This window comes from Strongyloides ratti (assembly GCF_001040885.1).
Source record: "Strongyloides ratti genome assembly S_ratti_ED321, chromosome : 2".
In the NCBI taxonomy this organism is placed as follows: Eukaryota; Metazoa; Nematoda; class Chromadorea; order Rhabditida; family Strongyloididae; genus Strongyloides; species Strongyloides ratti.
In genome coordinates this window covers 3,953,933-3,973,681 of record NC_037308.1, presented here as the reverse complement: position 1 = coordinate 3,973,681, position 19,749 = coordinate 3,953,933, and the positions used below count along the sequence as shown (strand labels likewise).

General features: G+C 23.2%; 7 protein-coding genes across 7 annotated transcripts; 4 read left to right on the top strand and 3 right to left on the bottom strand.

The window, feature by feature from the left end:
• Positions 1–2,141: 2,141 nt before the first annotated feature.
• On the top strand, positions 2,142–3,153 carry SRAE_2000128200 (Hypothetical protein; the record flags this gene model as incomplete). The annotated part of the gene is made up of 3 exons (XM_024652215.1): positions 2,142–2,264; positions 2,315–2,950; positions 2,998–3,153. 3 exons carry the CDS (start codon positions 2,142–2,144, stop codon positions 3,151–3,153), a joined length of 915 nt encoding a protein of 304 aa, XP_024505814.1.
• Positions 3,154–4,160: 1,007 nt separating this feature from the next.
• Positions 4,161–4,680, top strand: SRAE_2000128100 (Ferrochelatase family-containing protein; the record flags this gene model as incomplete). The annotated part of the gene is made up of 2 exons (XM_024652214.1): positions 4,161–4,625; positions 4,672–4,680. 2 exons carry the CDS (start codon positions 4,161–4,163, stop codon positions 4,678–4,680), a joined length of 474 nt encoding a protein of 157 aa, XP_024505813.1.
• Positions 4,681–4,746: 66 nt separating this feature from the next.
• Positions 4,747–5,278, top strand: SRAE_2000128000 (Hypothetical protein; the record flags this gene model as incomplete). The annotated part of the gene is made up of 3 exons (XM_024652213.1): positions 4,747–4,753; positions 4,798–5,144; positions 5,192–5,278. The coding sequence occupies 3 exons, from the start codon at positions 4,747–4,749 to the stop codon at positions 5,276–5,278; spliced, it is 441 nt and encodes a 146-aa protein (XP_024505812.1).
• A 424-nt stretch (positions 5,279–5,702) lies between these two features.
• On the top strand, positions 5,703–6,935 carry SRAE_2000127900 (Hypothetical protein; the record flags this gene model as incomplete). The annotated part of the gene is made up of 1 exon (XM_024652212.1): positions 5,703–6,935. The coding sequence occupies one exon, from the start codon at positions 5,703–5,705 to the stop codon at positions 6,933–6,935; it is 1,233 nt and encodes a 410-aa protein (XP_024505811.1).
• A 1,154-nt stretch (positions 6,936–8,089) lies between these two features.
• On the bottom strand, positions 8,090–8,724 carry SRAE_2000127800 (Hypothetical protein; the record flags this gene model as incomplete). The annotated part of the gene is made up of 3 exons (XM_024652211.1): positions 8,090–8,543; positions 8,596–8,622; positions 8,711–8,724. 3 exons carry the CDS (start codon positions 8,722–8,724, stop codon positions 8,090–8,092), a joined length of 495 nt encoding a protein of 164 aa, XP_024505810.1.
• Positions 8,725–9,072: 348 nt separating this feature from the next.
• Positions 9,073–10,985, bottom strand: SRAE_2000127700 (Hypothetical protein; the record flags this gene model as incomplete). The annotated part of the gene is made up of 4 exons (XM_024652210.1): positions 9,073–9,341; positions 9,399–9,546; positions 9,607–9,688; positions 10,915–10,985. The coding sequence occupies 4 exons, from the start codon at positions 10,983–10,985 to the stop codon at positions 9,073–9,075; spliced, it is 570 nt and encodes a 189-aa protein (XP_024505809.1).
• Positions 10,986–11,282: 297 nt separating this feature from the next.
• On the bottom strand, positions 11,283–16,140 carry SRAE_2000127600 (Reverse transcriptase domain and Integrase, catalytic core domain and Zinc finger, CCHC-type domain and Ribonuclease H-like domain-containing protein; the record flags this gene model as incomplete). Its single annotated transcript, XM_024652209.1, has 3 exons — positions 11,283–13,987; positions 14,024–15,512; positions 16,078–16,140. The coding sequence occupies 3 exons, from the start codon at positions 16,138–16,140 to the stop codon at positions 11,283–11,285; spliced, it is 4,257 nt and encodes a 1,418-aa protein (XP_024505808.1).
• Positions 16,141–19,749: the final 3,609 nt, after the last annotated feature.

Genomic DNA, 19,749 nt, shown 5'->3' with positions numbered 1-19,749 from the left:
ATATTCTTTTGATTTTCATTAGAAGTTTATTACAGAAAGGACCGTAGTATCATTGTATCAATTAATAATAGTATTATAATTCTAGGAAATTTTAAGTTTGATTTTATAAAATTACCCTGAAAAACTTTCAAAAAATATATTATAAATTTCTTTAATAAAAATTCTAATAAACAATAACAACATTTACTTTTAAATAAATTGTGATTAAATAATACTAAAAAAAATTATTTTTTATTATTTATCTTATCTTTTAAAAAAAAAAATGTTATTTATGTAAAAATTTTTTTTATTAACAATAGGGTAAATTTTCTATTAATTATTGTTCTTTTTTTTAAAGATTCATTTCTTTGCCATCATTAAATTTTTTTACTAATTCTTCATACATCATTTTATATTAGAATGATAACATAAAATACAATCATATTAAAAATGTAATAACCAAAGTTAATAAATTTTTATACTCTTGAAATGTACCAGATTTTAATTATTAATATAATCTTTGTACAATTCATAAAATATGGCCATTTAAAATTTTTTCTATTATTATAATCGTCTAGTATCCATGTTAATATATCAAAGTTTTTATAATTTTTTTAAAATAATATTATATATAATAATGTTATTTTACTGTTATATTTTAATAAACTTCATGTCAATTATAATAATATCAATGATTTCCTTAATACAATTTTTTTTTTAATTTAAATAAATAAAAAAGTGAATAAATAATATTCTAAGTATATTATTTAATTATTAATTTATTTGTTACAACAAATGTCTTTTTTTAATTTAAAAGTTATTTTTAACAGTAAATGGTATTAACCCATGCAATTTTATAAATAGATTCTTCTAAATAATAATTATTTATTCATAAATTATTTAAGCAAAAAATCAGTTTATGTTATTACGTAAAAATGAAAAAGTAATTTTTAACTGTACTTATATCTAAAAGAATTATAACAAACAAACAAAAAAAATAATTTTTTTTAACTTATATTTTTTTCTAGTTATCTAACTTCAATCACATGAGCAATTTTATCTTTAAACATCCTATTATATAAATGATATTAATGATAAATAATTTATACAGTAAAAACTTAATTATTTAAACATGAGTAAATAAATATTTTTTCTAAAAATATTATAAATATAGATATATAATCACTCAAGAATACACAATTATAAAAAGCATAAAAAATGTTGTAATAATAACTTTTTCTTACCATTATAATTAATTTAAAATAAAAAAATAACTGGCATATTATATATTTAGATATTGTACTTTTATTATAAATATTTTATAGTATAATTAAAATTTATTAATAATTATAATAATATTTTAAGAGAGAGAGAAATTTTTTCTATTACCATTTGAAAAAAGTTAAAAATAGAATATATTTGCAATTATCTCTATAATAATATTACATTAGTTACTTTTTTTTTTAATTATCAAATATATTTTATTTCATGTTAAAAAAAATTGTATTTTAACAACTTTGATAAAAACTAATGATAAATATTAATTAAGGTAAATTTTTATTCATAAGAAAAATTTTAAAAATAAAGAAAATTTTAATTTTTTATTAACAAATTCCTTAAATTATAATAAAAATAAGTAATAGTTGTAAGAAAAATTTTAAAAATTTACTTATTTATTTATTATATACAAAATATCAAATATGAGATATTAAGTTTTATTTTTACATTAATATTATTTTATGATGTTATAAAAAATATTTATAAAAATACTTAACATAACTTTAATGACATTAACACTTCATAAATTACTTTATTTGTCATTATATAATGTAACAAATATATAATATAAATAAATTATTATATCAAGATATTTCTTATTTACTTTTTATAAATTATATATTAAATAGTTAATTTATTTGTTTTTATAAATGTACTAATATTTATTTTTAATATTAAAAGTTCAACATTACATTTTTTAGATAATTTTATATTTTAATATTTTAATTATTATTTAATTATTACTCTTAATGAAAGTTTATTTTTTAAATTTATTAACTTTTTTTTTATTTAAAAATTAATTTTATTCTAAATTTTTTTTTAGAAATTTGAAAAAAAAACTAAAACATTATTGCAAATTTCAAACACTTTTTTAACTGTTTATTATGTTATCAACAATTTACTTTCAAGTACCAATATTCCTTATAACTTTTCCAGTATCTATTATTGCATTAAGTAAAATAAAAGAATGCACTCTAATTCATTATCATGTCAAAATCATATTTATTGTAAGTAATTAATATAATTAAAAAATCAAAAACTTTTTTTTTTGTCACAGAATCTTATTATTTATCAATTATTAGGAGCAATTTCTATAACATCATTAGCTTTTTATCTAAATAATATAGCACAACATGAGATTACAACATTTTATATTATAAATTATGGAATTATAGTTTTTTCATGTGTTGGAACAGCAATTTATTGTTCATTTCTTATGATGGAACGTCAATTATCAATTTATTTTGGAGCTAAATACCAAAGTAAAACTTTTACATCAATATTTCTTACTATTAGTTTGGCAATTTTGATTGGTGTTACATATGATGTTTATCGAGATTTAGATAGTCTTTACCTAGCATACATTGAACATGCATCTCTTGATTTTTCATTGATCTTCTTTATTTTTTATTTATTAACACAATATAAAAGTTTAAAAAAACAAAATAAAGATTTTCATAATCATGCTAAATTTAATCTTAGTGAAAGGCATCATACAGTTAATAATACTAAAATTGCAAAAAAACTTATTCCATTTACTATTGTATTACTAATTTTTTGTTATCTTAATGAAATTTTTGTTGTTTTAATGCTTATTAATAGTGATAATTATGAGTCATTTACAATATTATCATTAATTTGGTCAACTATTTTATCTAGTAGATGTTTAAGTATACCAATAGCCATAATTTATGTAAGTTTTCTTTTTTTTTTATTATTATTTATTATTTATATTTATAGATAACAAATAAAAATGATATCTCTATAATAGGTTATATACTTTATCAATGTGGTTATAAAAAAAAGGGAAAAAATAACAATGTAAATGTTAAAAATCAATCTATAACAAATACTTACTTTATCAAACTTAGATCACAATGGAATTTACCTCAATAAAAAAAACTTAAATTAATTTTTTATTTTTAGTTAAAAATGTAAACTTATTAAATAGTTTTATTATTTATAACTACTTTTATCAATTTAAAAAAAGAATAATATTTTTTTGTTTATAAATACATTAATTACATCAAAACTTTCTTATTTTAATAGTACATCTATTATAAAATAATAAACTTATGTAATATTTTTTAGATTACTTTATCAACTAAAAGTACCAATACTTGATAAACTTTAAAAAATATCTTTTTGTCATCAAAGACAATTACATTTTTTTATGAATCAAATTACAAAATCAATTTATGCATTTAGAAGCAGAAAGCATATAAATAAAGACGATTTCAAAAAACAAACATAGAAAAAAAGATATTTACGATTGGTTGGTTTATAAGTGCAACAAAAATTCTCTCATATAATTATATTTTTTTTATAATAAGTTTAATTTACAATTAAGAAAAATGTTATAAAACGTATATATTATTATTAATTATGGTAGTGTTTAATACTATATTTTTATAAAAAAAAAAAAAAACTATATATACGTAAAAAAATCATAACTTTAATTAAGTTAAAAATATTTTTATGTATAAGTTTTACTAATTTAGAAAAAGTTTTTTATAATTCAAAACTTAATTAATGATAAGTTACAGTAGCGTGTGATTATTATGAATTTTTCATAAGATTATGTCATTAAATTTTAAAATTATAATTTTATTTTATCAAATCTTTATTATTTTATACATTTTTTTAATCAAAAAAATTATGATATTTTTTTTATAAAATAAACAAAATATTATATTTTATAATAATATGATACACTAAGATACCCCCAAGAAGTGATGTCAAAATGATAAGTTAAATTTATCTGTGTATGTACATGTACACATTATAATCTGTATACAGCATAGAAAAAGTATACATATATTTCTAACAAAATAAAGTTGCGGACAATGTCTTGCAAAAATGATTTTTAAATATTCAATTATTTATCAATTTTTTCAATTATTATGAAAACATTTTTTCTAAAATTTTCTCGATCATTATCTTCTAAACTACCATCACCAAAAACAACAGTTCTTCTAGTTCACAATGGATTACCAAAAAGTTTATATTATGCAAAAGATTTTCTTTCAAATGAATTAATTGAAATTCATAAATTTCCACCATTTTTGGCAAAATTTGGTATTGATAAATATGTAGATAATAGTAAATGTATTTTTAAATGTATGGAAGATTATACAAAATGTGAAGAAATATCTAATTATTTTGATAAATTATCAAAAAATATTGAAGATAAATTAACAGAAACAGCCTCTTTTGGTAGTCCATATAAAGTTGAGTATTCATTTAATTTCCCAATATCTGATAAAGATTATTCAATAGAAAATACCTTAATGAATATGATATCAAAAAATGGAACACAAAGATTTGTGGTTTTACCTTTACATCCAATTTATGATAACAAAACAAATGTAAATTTTAAGAAAAAAATTGATAAATTTTTGGATTCACATACAGAAATATTAGATGATGAATATACAAATTTAAAAGTAGCTAAAAATTTTCCAGTTTCTTTTGACTATTCATTTATTAATGAATGGTATGATAAAGATTTTATAATTAATTATTGGTTTGAAAAATTAGGAAAAATTTGTAATAATATTGAGGAAAGTCCTGATATGATACTTTTTACCATTCCATATGTTGATATTCCTGGAGATAAGAAAGATAAAGAAGAATTTGATAAAAATTACAAAAATCTTTGTGGTGAAGTTATTAAAAAGTTAGGATTTCCATCTTCATGGAGATCAACATATTATAATACATGGGATAGTTTATTATCATTTAATATTTTTGATAAATCTAATCTTATTTATTCAATTAAAGAACATCAAAAAAAGGGTAAACAATCTATTTATATTGTACCAATTTTGGATCTTCTTCCTTCTTTTAATACTGCCACTATAATACCAAATGTTTCTATTCAAAAAGTAAGTTTATTTTTTAACATATATATTTTTTTTTAATTTTATTTTAGAATGTTAAATTTTTGAAACCATCTAATGATGTAGAATTTTTAAGTAAACATTTTACAGAAATTATTGAAAGAGAATTATTAAATTAGTTGTTGATAGTGATATCTGAAATCATAGAAAATTATAGTCTCATCATGAAAATATTTATTTTTCTGCCAATAAAAAAATATCTAGTGTGTCACATATTGTTGAAAATTGTAACTATTTATGCTTAATAGGATTTTTTGTTTAATTTTCTACTAATTGTTTTTGAATAAATTATTTTTATTAATTACTTTTTTTTTAGATTAAAAAGGTATACATTATTATAAATTTTTTTTCCAATATTTTAGGTGAACAAAATAAAAAAAATAATAAAAATGAATATTGTATTATAAAAGTTAAATGTAAATTAAGTGATTTATTGTGTCATAATATTTGAATTACAAATTTATTAATTAAACATATTATATAAAATATTTCATATAATTAAATTTATTTATTTTTTTAATTGTCATTAAGTGAAAACCAGTAATGACAAATGATACAAACTTTAAAATATCTTCTACCAATAACATTAGTCATGGTGGTTTAATATTGTCAAAAATTAAAAAATTTTCTAATGTTTTACATAAAAAAATAAATGATAAGAAACAAAATTTTACCATTTATAAGGAAGAAAATAATAATACTTTAAGGATAGATAAAAATACATCAAGTAATGAAGATATATATCGAAATAAAAAATTAACAAATCAAAGATTAACTGAAACATTTCCAAGATCTTTGATTGAAGAATTACCAAGTAAAAGTATGAATAATAAGAATAAAAATTTGTCTGATTATCATTATCGAACTCCTCAAAAACGATCAACTGATTATATGGTTAAAGAAGTTGAAAATATTAAAAATGAAAATAACGATTTAAATAAATTTAATGCTGAAACAAATTCAGGATTATACACATCATTAGCAATAATTTTTGGAATAATTTTTGTTCTTATTATAATAGGTACCATAACTTATGGTATTATTAAAGTTAAGAATAAAAAAAAAATGGACAAAAAAAAGAAATTAAAAAGTAGATCGAGTAGACGTAATAGTAAAAAAAGTGGCAGAAAAGGTGGTAGAAAAAGTAAGAATGTAAATAAATCAAGATCTAAAAAAAGTACAACAAAAAGTCGATCAAAAAATAACAAAAAATCAAGATCACGTAAAAATAAGAAAGAAAAATTATCTAAAAGTATAAGATCTCGGACAATTGATGGTAAAGAAACTATGAAAATTAATGATATTTCATATCCAAATGGTATACAACAACCAAATTTACAACCATTTTCAGCTGATAAAAATATTCCATTAAATCCAATTAATAATTTACAAGGAAATGTAGGAGGTTATCAAAATTTAGTACGACAACAGCCACAAATTAATTCACCTGGAGTTATTTGTAATAAAAATGACCAAAATAATTTACAAACACCTGTAATTCAACCATCAAGTTATACATCAGTTGAGTTGCCAAATGTTCAACAAAATATCAAAACTTCTTACTATAATAATCAAAATCAATTAGATCTTAATAGTAATAATAAAAAAGATCAAAATATTCATAAATGTACATGTCATTACGGGATGACTCTTGATCAAGTTATTTATATATCGTATGGAGAAGATAATTGGCAGAAGGTAAAAGATAATGATACACTTTCTTGTTTTAGTTTTCAAATTCCATCTAATTATTCAATAAATCATAACACAATGTAAAATTTAAAGAAAAAAAAATATGATTATAAAACATTTTTATAATATATATATATAATGTTTAACAAAGTCGTTTATCTTATTCTTTAGTTTTAATATATTGACTACGTATAGTGTAATAAAAAAACTTCTATTCAAATTTAAATTATCCTTTAGTTCTTGTCATTTCTTTATATTTTTATGGTAAAAAAAAATGAATGTTCACAGAAGTTAAATTAAGAATAATCTACAAAGTCCTATCATTAAAAAAATACATATACCATTTTTGTTATCTTCTATGCTGTCAAAGAACTCAATTTTTATGGCATTTTCTAAAATAAGTTTTTTTTTGCAAAAAAATTGTCTTTCTCAAAATGATTCTTGACTAATTTATGACATTCATACTTGTCGTACTCTAGAGTTAAGCATCTTTTCACTTTAAAGAAAACTTCTGAAACAAATAAATAAATAAACAATTATTTAAATATATTTTTTAAACCTTATTTATTTTTCTAATGTCTTCACATATCTTCAAAATTGAAATTTATTTTAAATTTTTAGTATCATATCCCCAGAACTCTTCTCTATCTACCTGTTAAATTAGATTATCAGTATATTTTCTTTAAAAAATTTATTGACTTTATTCAATACAAATTTAATTTTGTTGGAATTTTCTAAAACATTATTATTGTTAAGAATTATTTATGGTAAAGTAAATAATTTTGTAATTCAATATGATGTTTTACTAAAAGTAAGATTCAGGAACAAAATATAACCAAATTAAACATAAATAAAAAAAGTGAAGTCAAGTAAAATAGTCACTTTTAAAATACTTTTAATTTTAATTTAATTTAAGTGACATTATATCAATATGTTTAATTGTCCATTTTAAAAACTTATACTCAATTTATTTTTAATAAAAATTTGAATAAATAATTAAAAAATTTAATTGAAATCGTGAAAATAAGACTTTATTAAAAATTGTATAGTAATAAAAAAATTTTCTTCATTTTCATTATATATATAATTTTGGTTCAGTAGAAAGGTATTCGTGAACTACCCCGTAAATACATAATCAAAAGAAACAGGAAAAAAAAATTATGTTAAAGTATATTTTTATCGTTATTATATTTGAAAAAAAAAAATTATAAAATATTGAATTAATAAATCATCGCAAATCAAAAAATTCCTTCCAAGCTTTCTCTAAAACTATTAAATGCTCCCTTTATTTCATTCCATGTTTTATTCTCTTTGTTGAATTTTTGTAACTTTTCAAGTAACTTATTCCAATAATATTTTGCATAATCAGCTAATTTACGAGCTTTATTGCTAATAGTGCACTTTAAACCACAGCTTTTTTCATCTGATGATACATCTGGTTTTTGTGTTGTTGTTGTTTCATTATTATTAGAAACTATTTCACCATTATCATCACAATCACTAAAGATTGTTATTTTTTTGTAGTAAGGTAAAGATTGACATTCAAAATGACTATTTCCTTCAACATCAATTCCTTCTAGTTGAGGAAATTTCTTTTTTAACATTTCTTCACTAGGTAGGTATTCAATATCATTGTCTGTAAGTCTCAAAACTTTAAAATTTTTCATAGGAAGTTTTGGTAAATTTAATGACCTTAATCCCATTTTATGGCAATGAATTATTTCTTCAATACTATCACACTCACAGCCATTTAAACATTTTGTAATATTTCCTATAGTTATTATTAAAAAAAAATATATATATATAAGCCAATATAAAACTTACTACATGAAACAATTGAAAAAATAGAAAAAAATAACAAATATATTATCATGGTATGAAGTAGTTTATATAATATTAATTTAGAAAATAATTATATTAACAAAAATTGTCTATTATAAGTAGAGAAATTTGTCAATAACAGTATTTATTATAAAAGATGTCGTCGTGAATCACTAAAATATATATAAAAATAGATATATGTAAAGTACATACATCTCTTATAAATATTTATATTAAATTTAATCTGCTGACTTATGATGATATCAAGGAACAACAGAAGATAATAAAAAAAAAATTATGACACTAATATATTCGCATATTTTAAAAACAAAGTAAATTTTTAAGAAAAAAAATAAATTTATTAACTGGTGTGTTAATATTTATGTAAACAAACAAAAATTTAACCCAAAGGATCTTTATAAAAAGGATTATTAGTTTTTTTACAAATTAATCTAATGTCAGAAGTTAAAGGATTACCAAATGTATCCTCATAATTACTAACATCTCTTTCAACAGGAAATAAAAGATCACTACCACAAGTTTCACTAAATGAGGCATTAAAAACAGAATGCCCCACTTGAACAACCAAACTATCATCGTCTTTTTTGCGTAATGTATAATTTCCATTTAATATACATGATCGCAATAAATTACCATCATACTTTCCATCTAAATACATAACCATAAGTGCCTCTTCATACTCTTCATCAATGTTATCTTTCTTACAACTTATTGATGATTCTGATTCAGTTTTAATACCGTCAACATCCATACTATTAATAGATTTCACCGTCGTTAAATTATTAGTGTCATTTAACTTTTCATTTATTATATTATCTTGATTTACGGTACATTGTGTTTCTTTTTCAGCCATCTATAAAAATAAAAATTAACAAATATTTAAAAATTATTTAATTCTTTTGAAAAAAACTACTTTTTTTACACTTTTTAAAATGTTTATATAATTTGTTGTAGTTCGTAACTTATACCAACATTCACCAATTGTATTTTGGCCGCTAATTAATTATAATGTGTTAAATTTATGAAAGACAAAAATTTATGATTTCAAACAAACACAATTTTCTCTTTGTTGGAAAGTGAATTGGAAAAGTGTTCAGTGTGTAGTTTCATAATATTATTATTATAAATAACTTTTGAAAGAAAATAATTTATTAAAACACAAAAAAAGATTTATTGTAAAAGATTCTTTATAATAAGAATATATAATAAGAAATATTATTGTTAAAAATTTCTATGTAACAGGAAAATTTTGAAAAGATAAAATATAATTTACTTAAAAAATTTGTTAAATTTCTGAAAATAAATCTGATTAAAAAAATGTACCACGAATTTGTAGGAAATACTTTTAAAGAAGTATAACATAATTTGATAAATATATCATAGCATTGAAGTCTTTATTTTTGAAAATATCAAAATGTGGAAATAAATTTAAAAAATATTTTTAAATTCTTGAAGTTACAAGATGGGAAATATTTTTGTAACCGGAAACTTTGAAACTTTTAATTATAATAACATTTAGATATTGATACAAAAAATTTAATTCTCGAGATTTTGTCTGTGTAATAAAAATCTCAAAAAAGTAGTTGTCAGAAAAGAAAAATTAATAACTTTTTTTTAAAATGAAGCAATTAATTAATGAATTTTACAGGAAGATAGGAAAGAGTTTAAAACACATGATAATAAAGATTAAGAAAAAATTCTAGAATAAGATATGCAGATTCAAATAAAATTTAAAAGTATATTTAATTTTTAAATTGTTTCTTTGGCTTAATTTCAGAGTCACTGACGTACTAGAAATTTTTTTAAATAAAAAATAAAAAAAACAAACTTTTTTTGGAATTTGAATATGCCACTATAGTCATTCGATAGCTCTTGAAATAGGATGAACTTTGAATATAATCAACAATATTCGAAAATTGAAACTTCAGGAGTTATAGGGATTTAAAGTTGAAGGGAGAAATTGTGGAATATTTTTTCTAAATCATGATTTTTATGATAATATAGTAAATTTTTAAAATAAAAACTTTTTTCTAGATCAATTTTTTACGAGAAATTCATTAAGCCTACTTACATCTTTATAGGACTTTTTAAAATGAAGTTATGGTAAGAAATATGTTTCAAAAAAAGTTTTAACAATGTAGTGATAACTCAAGTTAATGAAGTCACAGGTTCATGAAATTTGTTGCGCTGGGCTTCTTTCGTGATTTAAGGTATACCCTACGTTGAAAAGATTTTTAAATATTCAACCGTTCCTGAAATATTATGCTTGGTACTTTTTCGCGCGTAATCCATTGTCACCATTTTTTTATATCTCGAAAGTGGTTAAAGATAAGTAAAATTTTTATGTTTTTAACTGGACTCTGCACGTAAATAAAATAGTCGTGAAGTTAGTTAGATGCTTTATTAATTGGATCTTGAATCCAACTTAAAACCCAATCTTAATCTACAATTAAAATAAATATATATATAAGAAAAATAATCATTTCTAAATTAGTCATCAATATAAATCAATATTTAACTTGGTTATCTCATTCCTTTTATATGCATTCGTGGGATTAACTTTGATTACAAACCATCAGTTTTACTTCCTTATCCCTCAGAAACTTCCCCCTCCTGGGTTTCATCTGGTTTTGGATCGAGCTTCACATTATCCATAAATACTTTTATAGGTCTCCCTCTCCCTTTTGTCAACCAGAAACTGTTTCCCTCTCTTCTTAATATCTTATACCCTTCACTCCATTCTGAAGAAAATTTCCCAATTACATCTTTTCCTGCAACCGGCTTCTTTACCAGAACTTTTGCCCCTGTACCAAGCTCCTTAATTCTAGCTGGTTCTTTAGCTCTTTCATTGTGTTTTTGATTTCTTAAACTTCTTTCTTCAACCATTATCTTTCTTGTTAATTCAAAAGCTGCATTTCTTTCCAACACATCATCTTTATAATCAACTAGATAGAGCAAATTTCTGCTTTTTCTCAAATCTACAGGTAATTGCCCTTTCCACCCAAACATTATTGAATGTGGAGACTCCTGAGTTGTACAGTGTATTTGTTGATTATAGAAATAACTAACTGGCTTCAATAAATTGTCCCAATCCAGATAATCATCCTCTTCAATCAACTTCGCAATCATATTTTGAATTGATCTAAAGGTTCTTTCAATTATCGACGACCCTTCATGATGTCTTGGTGTAGAATGTTCTAACGTCACACCAAACTCCTCCATCAATTGATCCATTTCTTTTGCTACAAAATACTTAGCATTGTCTGTTTTTATTTCTTTTGGGATTGCAATACGATAAAATAAACCATCTTTTATCGCTTTCATAACCGTTTCTGCCCTGCAATCTTCAAGTGGTTCTAATATAACATATCGACTCAATACATCTACCATTCCAAGTATGTAAGTCTTGTTATTTCTGCTTTTCTTCAACGGACCCATAATGTCCATAGTTATCTTCTCCAATGGATAACTAGCTTCTATGGCTTTCATTGGTAGCTTTGATTTGTATACTGGATTTCTTTTTACGCACTTAATACATTGCTTTATAAAAAGCTTCAAATCAGCTTCCATTCCTGTCCAATGAACTCTTCTTACCAACAATGGATAACACTTACTAAAACAACCATGTCCAAGATTTGTATGAACTGCTTCCATGTATTCTTGTTTTGTTTTCTCTTCTGTTATTTCTTCCACTAAAATTTTTTCATTGAAACTTTCCTTACCTTCTTCATCTTCTTCTGAAGTTTCACTTTGTTTATCATTAACCTTATTTCTCCTCAAATGTGCTCTACTTAAACAATCAGCCACTATATTCCTTTCTCCTGGAATATATTGTACCTCTACATCATATTCCTTTATTGCCCTCACATACTTCAATAAATGAGATTCACAATTTTTTTCAATTAACTTCTTTAGCGGCCTATGATCTGTTAGGACTAACACTTTCTTACCAAAAACCCACTGTCTGAAATATGAAAGTGAACTAGCTATGCAGCGTAATTCAAGTTCAACAGCTGGCACAAATGTTTTCCTATCTTGTAGCCGTTTTGAATAAAACCCCAAAGGTTTCAAACCTTCTGCAGTTTCTTGCATTAGTGCTGCTGCATGTGCATCACCACTTGCATCACAATGTATCACATAAGGTTTCTTTTCATCTGGCATTATTAATCTACAAGTTTTCATTAACTCTTTCTTTATCTGTGAGAAACTTTTCTCACACTCTTCATTCCATTCGAAGAGAGAATTCTCCTTCTTCAGTAAATTGGTTAAAGGAATTTCTATTCTTGCCAAATTTTCTATGTGTGCCCTATAGAAATTTACTTTTCCCAAAAACCGTCTTAAACTTCTCAAGTTTTTTGGTTGTGGAAAATTCTTGATTGCTTCAGTACCAATCGGACTTGGTTCCTGTCCTTGTCTTGAAAACAAAAACCCAAGGTATTGAATTTCCTCACATGCAAATTGACATTTCTTCCAATTTATTTTCAACCCATGTTGACTCAATCTCTCCAGCACTTCTCTTACCTTAGAAAAATGATGCTCTAAACTTCCTTTTGTTGCTATGCATATATCATCCACATAACTGAATGCTTCTTCTATATTCTGCAGAACAACATCTATAATTCTCTGTGCAATTGCAGTTGCATGTTTTACTCCAAACGGTAATCTTACAAATCTGTATGTTGTATTATCTGGTGCTCTAAACCCTAAAAATTTACTAGATTCTTCATCAATTGAAATTTGACTGAAATATTGTACCAGATCCAACGTTGTATAATACATTGCACCATTTAATATTCCTGCTTTATCTTTTAAAGTAGGTGTCTTATAATCAAAACCAATTAGTCTGCTATTTAATGGCCGGCTATCCAAGCATACTCTATCCGTTTTATCAGACTTTGGTGTTATTACCAAGTTCATTATCCATTTTACAAATTTATCTTCAACAATAACATTTGCTTTAAGCCATGATTGAATTTGTTCTTTTATAACTTCTCTCTTACTGAAAGGTACTGGATAACGTGGAATCTTTGGAGGTTGTTTGTCCGTTATCTCAAATTTCGGAGCCTCTATATCACACCTTCCAATGTCATCCTTGCTTTGGCTTATCACATTCTTAAATTCTTTCTTTAGTTCTTCAACTTTTCTTTCCGAGTTTATAGTAGCTTTTCTAGCTATTATTCTATCATTTTCTTTTTCTTTATTCACAGTTAAATGTGGTATCTCTCTGCCACACATGATTATTGTTTTATTCCCATAATCTAAAATAGTTCCAGTAGCCTTTAATAAATCACTCCCTATTATTAAAGAATATTTATTATCACTTAACTCACTATCTTCTACAACTACAATACTGCAATTAACTAAAATATCAGGTATTATCTTAAACTGTGTCTTAAAATCTCCAACAGCTTTCTTCATCGTTCCATCCGCCAAAACTATCTTCGTCATAGTTTGCCGATTTTGCTTAAATCCATATCTCATTGCCGTACTTTTCTTGACTATAGTTCTGGTCGCTCCAGAATCAATCAATCCACTCAACAATATTCCATCCTTACCCTCTACTGGTAAATAAAATTCATATGGTTCTACCGCTGTTCTTAAAGTTGCTATTTTCTCATTTTCGGTTTTCTTGTTTTCCTTATTCAAGTACACCTTCTTCTTTTCTTGTTTTACCTTAACACCCCTGTTGTAAACTTTGTTTTCCAACATTCTTTTCAACATTTTATTTGTTTCTCTCATTACTTCCATGCTTTCCGATGCTTCCTCCTCAACATAAATTCTTTTTGATTCTACTCTTGCTTTATCTTCTTTTAATGATGGACAATTGGTCTTATAATGTCCCATCTCACTGCAATTAAAACATTTTATATTTTGCTTCATTTTTGCATCTTTGCTATAGCCTTTCTTTTCACCTTGACTCTTATCATTCCCCTTATTCTTCTCATTCCTAGAAAAGTGGTCCTTTCTTTTCTTCTTTTCACAAATCAGTTTCCAAGAAGTTTCTAAGTCTGTAGCAAGTTCTATTAAACTTTCATACTTGTTTTGATAATATAATTTCATCCATAGCTCTTCTTGATTCTTCAATTGTTCATGAATCATATTTATTTGATGCTTTAACAGTTCTTCGTTTTTTAAAATTGAAGTCGCAGTCACTAGATCAGCATATTCTAGAATTGAAGCATAGAATTTTTCCTCACGCATATCGAGTTTAAAAGCACGTGCTCTCATACTAGCGGCTTCCTTTGCTTTTTGCCCATTATACTTCTTTGATAATGTCTCTACGCAGCATTCGAATGTACCCGTTTCCATGGGCGTTCTGGATTTTAGAAATTCTCTCGATTCTTCATCCAATCTTGTACGCATTGCGGCTCTTTTTGCTTCATCCCTGACTAAATTATCCACTATAAAATAGTCTTCCAGCAGCTCTGCCCATTTCCTGAAACTCTTCCCACTTCTAGCGTCAAACTTCTCCATGGTTCTCCAACTGGAACCTGTTCCTTTTCCACTATCTTCTGTATTCATTCTATTTTCCATCGCAGCACTAGTACTTCTACTCATAGCTCTTTCTCTTTTCTCTTTGTATTCTTTTATCAAATTTTGGTATAATTTGATATTTTTTTCAACTGATCTTGTCTGGATCCTATGTGCACTTTTCACTAACTTGACTAATTCTTTTGAACTTAAGTCTTTTTCTAACGTTCTCAGAATTATCCAAATTTCTCTTAAATCCTCTTGCAACAGTTCTGTAGCCGATTTAAATTCTTCTGTTGCTTCTAACCACTCCAGCTTGGTAAATTTTACTTCCTTTGCTTCCCAGTTCTGTTTACCAGTAAAATTTTTATGTTTTTAACTGGACTCTGCACGTAAATAAAATAGTCGTGAAGTTAGTTAGATGCTTTATTAATTGGATCTTGAATCCAACTTAAAACCCAATCTTAATCTACAATTAAAATAAATATATATATAAGAAAAATAATCATTTCTAAATTAGTCATCAATATAAATCAATATTTAACTTGGTTATCTCATTCCTTTTATATGCATTCGTGGGATTAACTTTGATTACAAACCATCAGTTTTACTGATATAAAAAAATTTTGAAGGTAGACCCCACTTGAAAACTCATTAGAAGACGATTGCAGAAATCTGATTGTTATTATCTTTATTTTTAAAGAAGATATGGCCAAGAGCAGAAATTTTTCTAAAATATTCATTGTTCCCGACTTTTTGGTATCTCAGCAAATACTTATCCTATGAATATGGGACTAGTTTCATTCGATTTCTATTAAAAAATTATTCTAGATTAAAAATTTCTAGAGCTATAGCATCATTATTTTTAGAGATATAAAAATTGGCTGAAAATTTTTTAAATTTCTGATTTTACCTCTAAAAATGCGACCAAAAATGGACAACTTTTTTTAGAATTTGAATATGCCACTATAGTCATTCGATAGCCCTTGAAATGGGATATATTTTGAATATAATCAACAATATTCGAAAATTGAAACTTCAGGAGTTATAGGGATTCAAAGTTGAAGGGAGAAATTGTGGAATATTTTTTCTAAATCATGATTTTTATGATAATATTATAAATTTTAAAAATAAGTACTTTTTTCTAGATCAATTTTTTATGAGAAATTCATTAAGCCTATTCTTATCTTTATAGGACTTCTAAAAATGAAGATGTGATAAGGATTATGTTTTGAAAAAAGTTTTAAGAATAGTGTAATAACTCAAGTTTATGAGGTCACAGAACTATGAAACTTGATGCGCTGTGCTTCTTTCATAATTTAAGGCATACCTTACGTTGAAAAGATTTTTAAATTTTCAACCGTTCTTGAAATACTGAGCTTGGTATTTTTTCGCGCGTAATCCATTGTCATCATTTTTTTATATCTCGCAAGTACTTAAAGGTATAAAAATATTTTGAAGGTAGACTCTATATGAAAACTTATTAGAAGTCGATTACAGAAATCTGTTTGAATTTATCATGATTTTGAAGCAAGATATGACCAAGGGCGGAAATTTTTCTAAAATATTCATTGTTTTCGACTTTTCAGTATCTAAGAAAATATTTATCCTATGAAGATGAGACTACTTTCATTCGATTTCTATTCAAAAGTAAGTCTAGATTCATAATTTCTAGAGCTATAGCATCATTATTTTCAGAGATTCAGAAAGTGGCTGAAAATATTCTAGATTTCCGACTTTATCATTAAAAATATGACCAAAAAAAACAAACTTTTTTTGGAATTTGAATATGCTACTATAGTCATTCGATAGCCCTTGAAATGGGGTGAATTTTGAATATAATCAACAATATTCGAAAATTAAAACTTCAGGAGTTATAAGGATTCAAAGATGAGGGCGAAATTGGAGAATATTTTTTTGTAAATTTTGATTTCTATGATAATATAGTAAATTATAAAAATAAATACTTTATTCTAGATCAGTTTTTTACGAGAAATTCATTAAGCCTATTCACATCTTCATAGGACTTATAAAAATGAAGATATGATAAGAAATGTGTTTTGAAAAAAGTTTTAAGAATTGTGTAATAACTTAAGTTTATGAGGTCACAGAACTATGAAATTTGTTGCGCTGGGCTTCTTTCATAATTTAAGGTATACCTTACGTTGAAAAGATTTTTAAATTTTCAACCGTTCTTGAAATACTGAGCTTGGTTCTTTTTCGCGCGTAATCTATTGTCACCATTTTTTTATATCTCGAAAGTGGTTTAAGATATAAAAAAATTTTGAAGGTAGACCTTACTTGAAAACTTATTTGAAGTAAATTGTAGAAATCTGATTGTTATTATCTTTATTTTTAAACGAGATATGGCCAAGGGCGGAAATTTTTCAAAAATATTCATTGTTCCCGACTTTTTAGTATCTCAGCAAATACTTATCTTATGAATATGAGACTAGTTTCGTTCGATTTCTATTCAAAAGTAAGTCTAGAATATTAATTTTCATAGCTTTAACTTTATTTTTTTCAGAGATTTAAAAATTAGCTAAAAATTTTCTAGATTTCTAATTTTACCTCTGAAAATGGGAACAAAAAAGAACATTTTTTTTGTAATTTGAATATGAAACTATAGTCATTAGATAGTCCTTGAAATGGGATATATTTTGAATATAATTAACCATGGCTTAATTTTAGGAGTCACGTATGTATTAGAAATTTTTTGAAAAGTTGAATATTAAATAAATGTATACTTTTTTTTAAAAATCTACTATCAATTTTCCTAACTTTATTTTAAATTTTTTTTATTTAAATGTTATTTTGGTTATTTATGTAAAAATTTTTCCTAAAACTTTTTTTAAGCTTTTTTTACTTTTTATAAACTATTAAATGCTCCATTTACTATATATTTAATTAAATTTTTTTAAACTTTATAAATACTTTATTTATATGAATTTTTATTAATTCAGTACGTCATTGACATTAAAACAGATCCAAACATTAATAAACATCATTTTAAAGTCATTTATTTAAACTTTTATTTAACCAGATTAAAATATTAATAGTTTTTCATATTATCTTAGAAACATATCTTGAAGTTTGTGTGAAAAATAAGAATTATCTTTGCAATTGAAAAATAAAAATTTAATTAATTTTAATTTTATCATTAGATATAATATAGTAAAAATAAATTATTTTTTCAATTTCAACATCTTTCTTATTGGTTAAAATAAATTTCAATTCTTATTTTGTTAAAAATTTTTCTTTTTTAGTTGAAACCCTTCCATAAATATGTTGACTTGCAAATAGTAAAAACATTAAATTGATATATTATTATCATAACAATAAGTTGTTTTTTATGCTTAAATATTTTTTTTTACTACATCGTTTAATAAAAATACTTTAAAAGTTCAATAAATACAAATATATTATTAATGGATGAAATATTTAAGAACATAAAAAATTGTTAATATATATAATTAATGCTTTTATTTTTAGATTACGAAATTAATCATTCTCTTGATATTATAATAATAATTTATTTTTTATCAACATTATGCAGATAGAAATTTCCAAATCATTTAACATCCATAATTAACATTAAACTTTCAAAAATAACTAACATTTAGGAAATAATATTATTTATCTGTATTGACAAACAATTTTTATCAAAAGTAATTATAATTTCTTCTTTTATAAAAATTACTATGAGGAGAATTAATTAAAATTTAAGCAATAATTTATAATTATTATATGATTTTTTTCTAATTTTTCTTTTTATTTTGAATATAAAGAGTAATTTAACTAACTCCTTAGATAGTTATAAAAAGGAAACCAAAATTTTATGATGTATTATAAAAAATAATCCTTTTCAAGTACAAAATAATTGCCCAAATTAACGATTTACATTTAAATTATATTTCAATACGCCTTAATTTTATAAAACATATTTATCCTAATCTTATTTATAATAAAATATCCTTAATATAAACCAAATATTATTATTTAAAAATTTTTTTTATTATGATTTTTATAAAAGTAAGGTGAAATATTTATGTTGAAAAAAAACTTTTTTAAATAATATTTACCTTATTTTTAATAATAAAAAAATTTTTTTTCCATTTAAAAATTAATTTTTCATACTATTTCTCGTTCTTTTTTTCAACATACATTTTTTTTTATTTAATTTTATGAAAGTAAAATTTATTATAACAACTTCATTATAATAAAAATGTTACAAAAAAAATTTTTTTTTGATGATTATAATATATAAATATTTTAATTTAACTAATTTTTTTTTAACTATGTTAAAAATTTTTAGTATGAAACAAAAAATATATTATTAAAAAATATATAAAGAAAATATTAAAAATACTATCATTTAACAATTTATCTATCTTCCTACACTTGGGGATTAATTTTCTAATTTCATTTTCTCCTATTTATTAATTATAAAAAGTCAAATTTTGTTAATTAGATATTAAAAATATTTTATTTTACTAAGTGTATAATTTAGTTAGACAACAAAATTTTGTTAGAAAAAAATTTTTATTTTTTCTTAAACATTTTATTTAAGCCTTCAAAAATCATC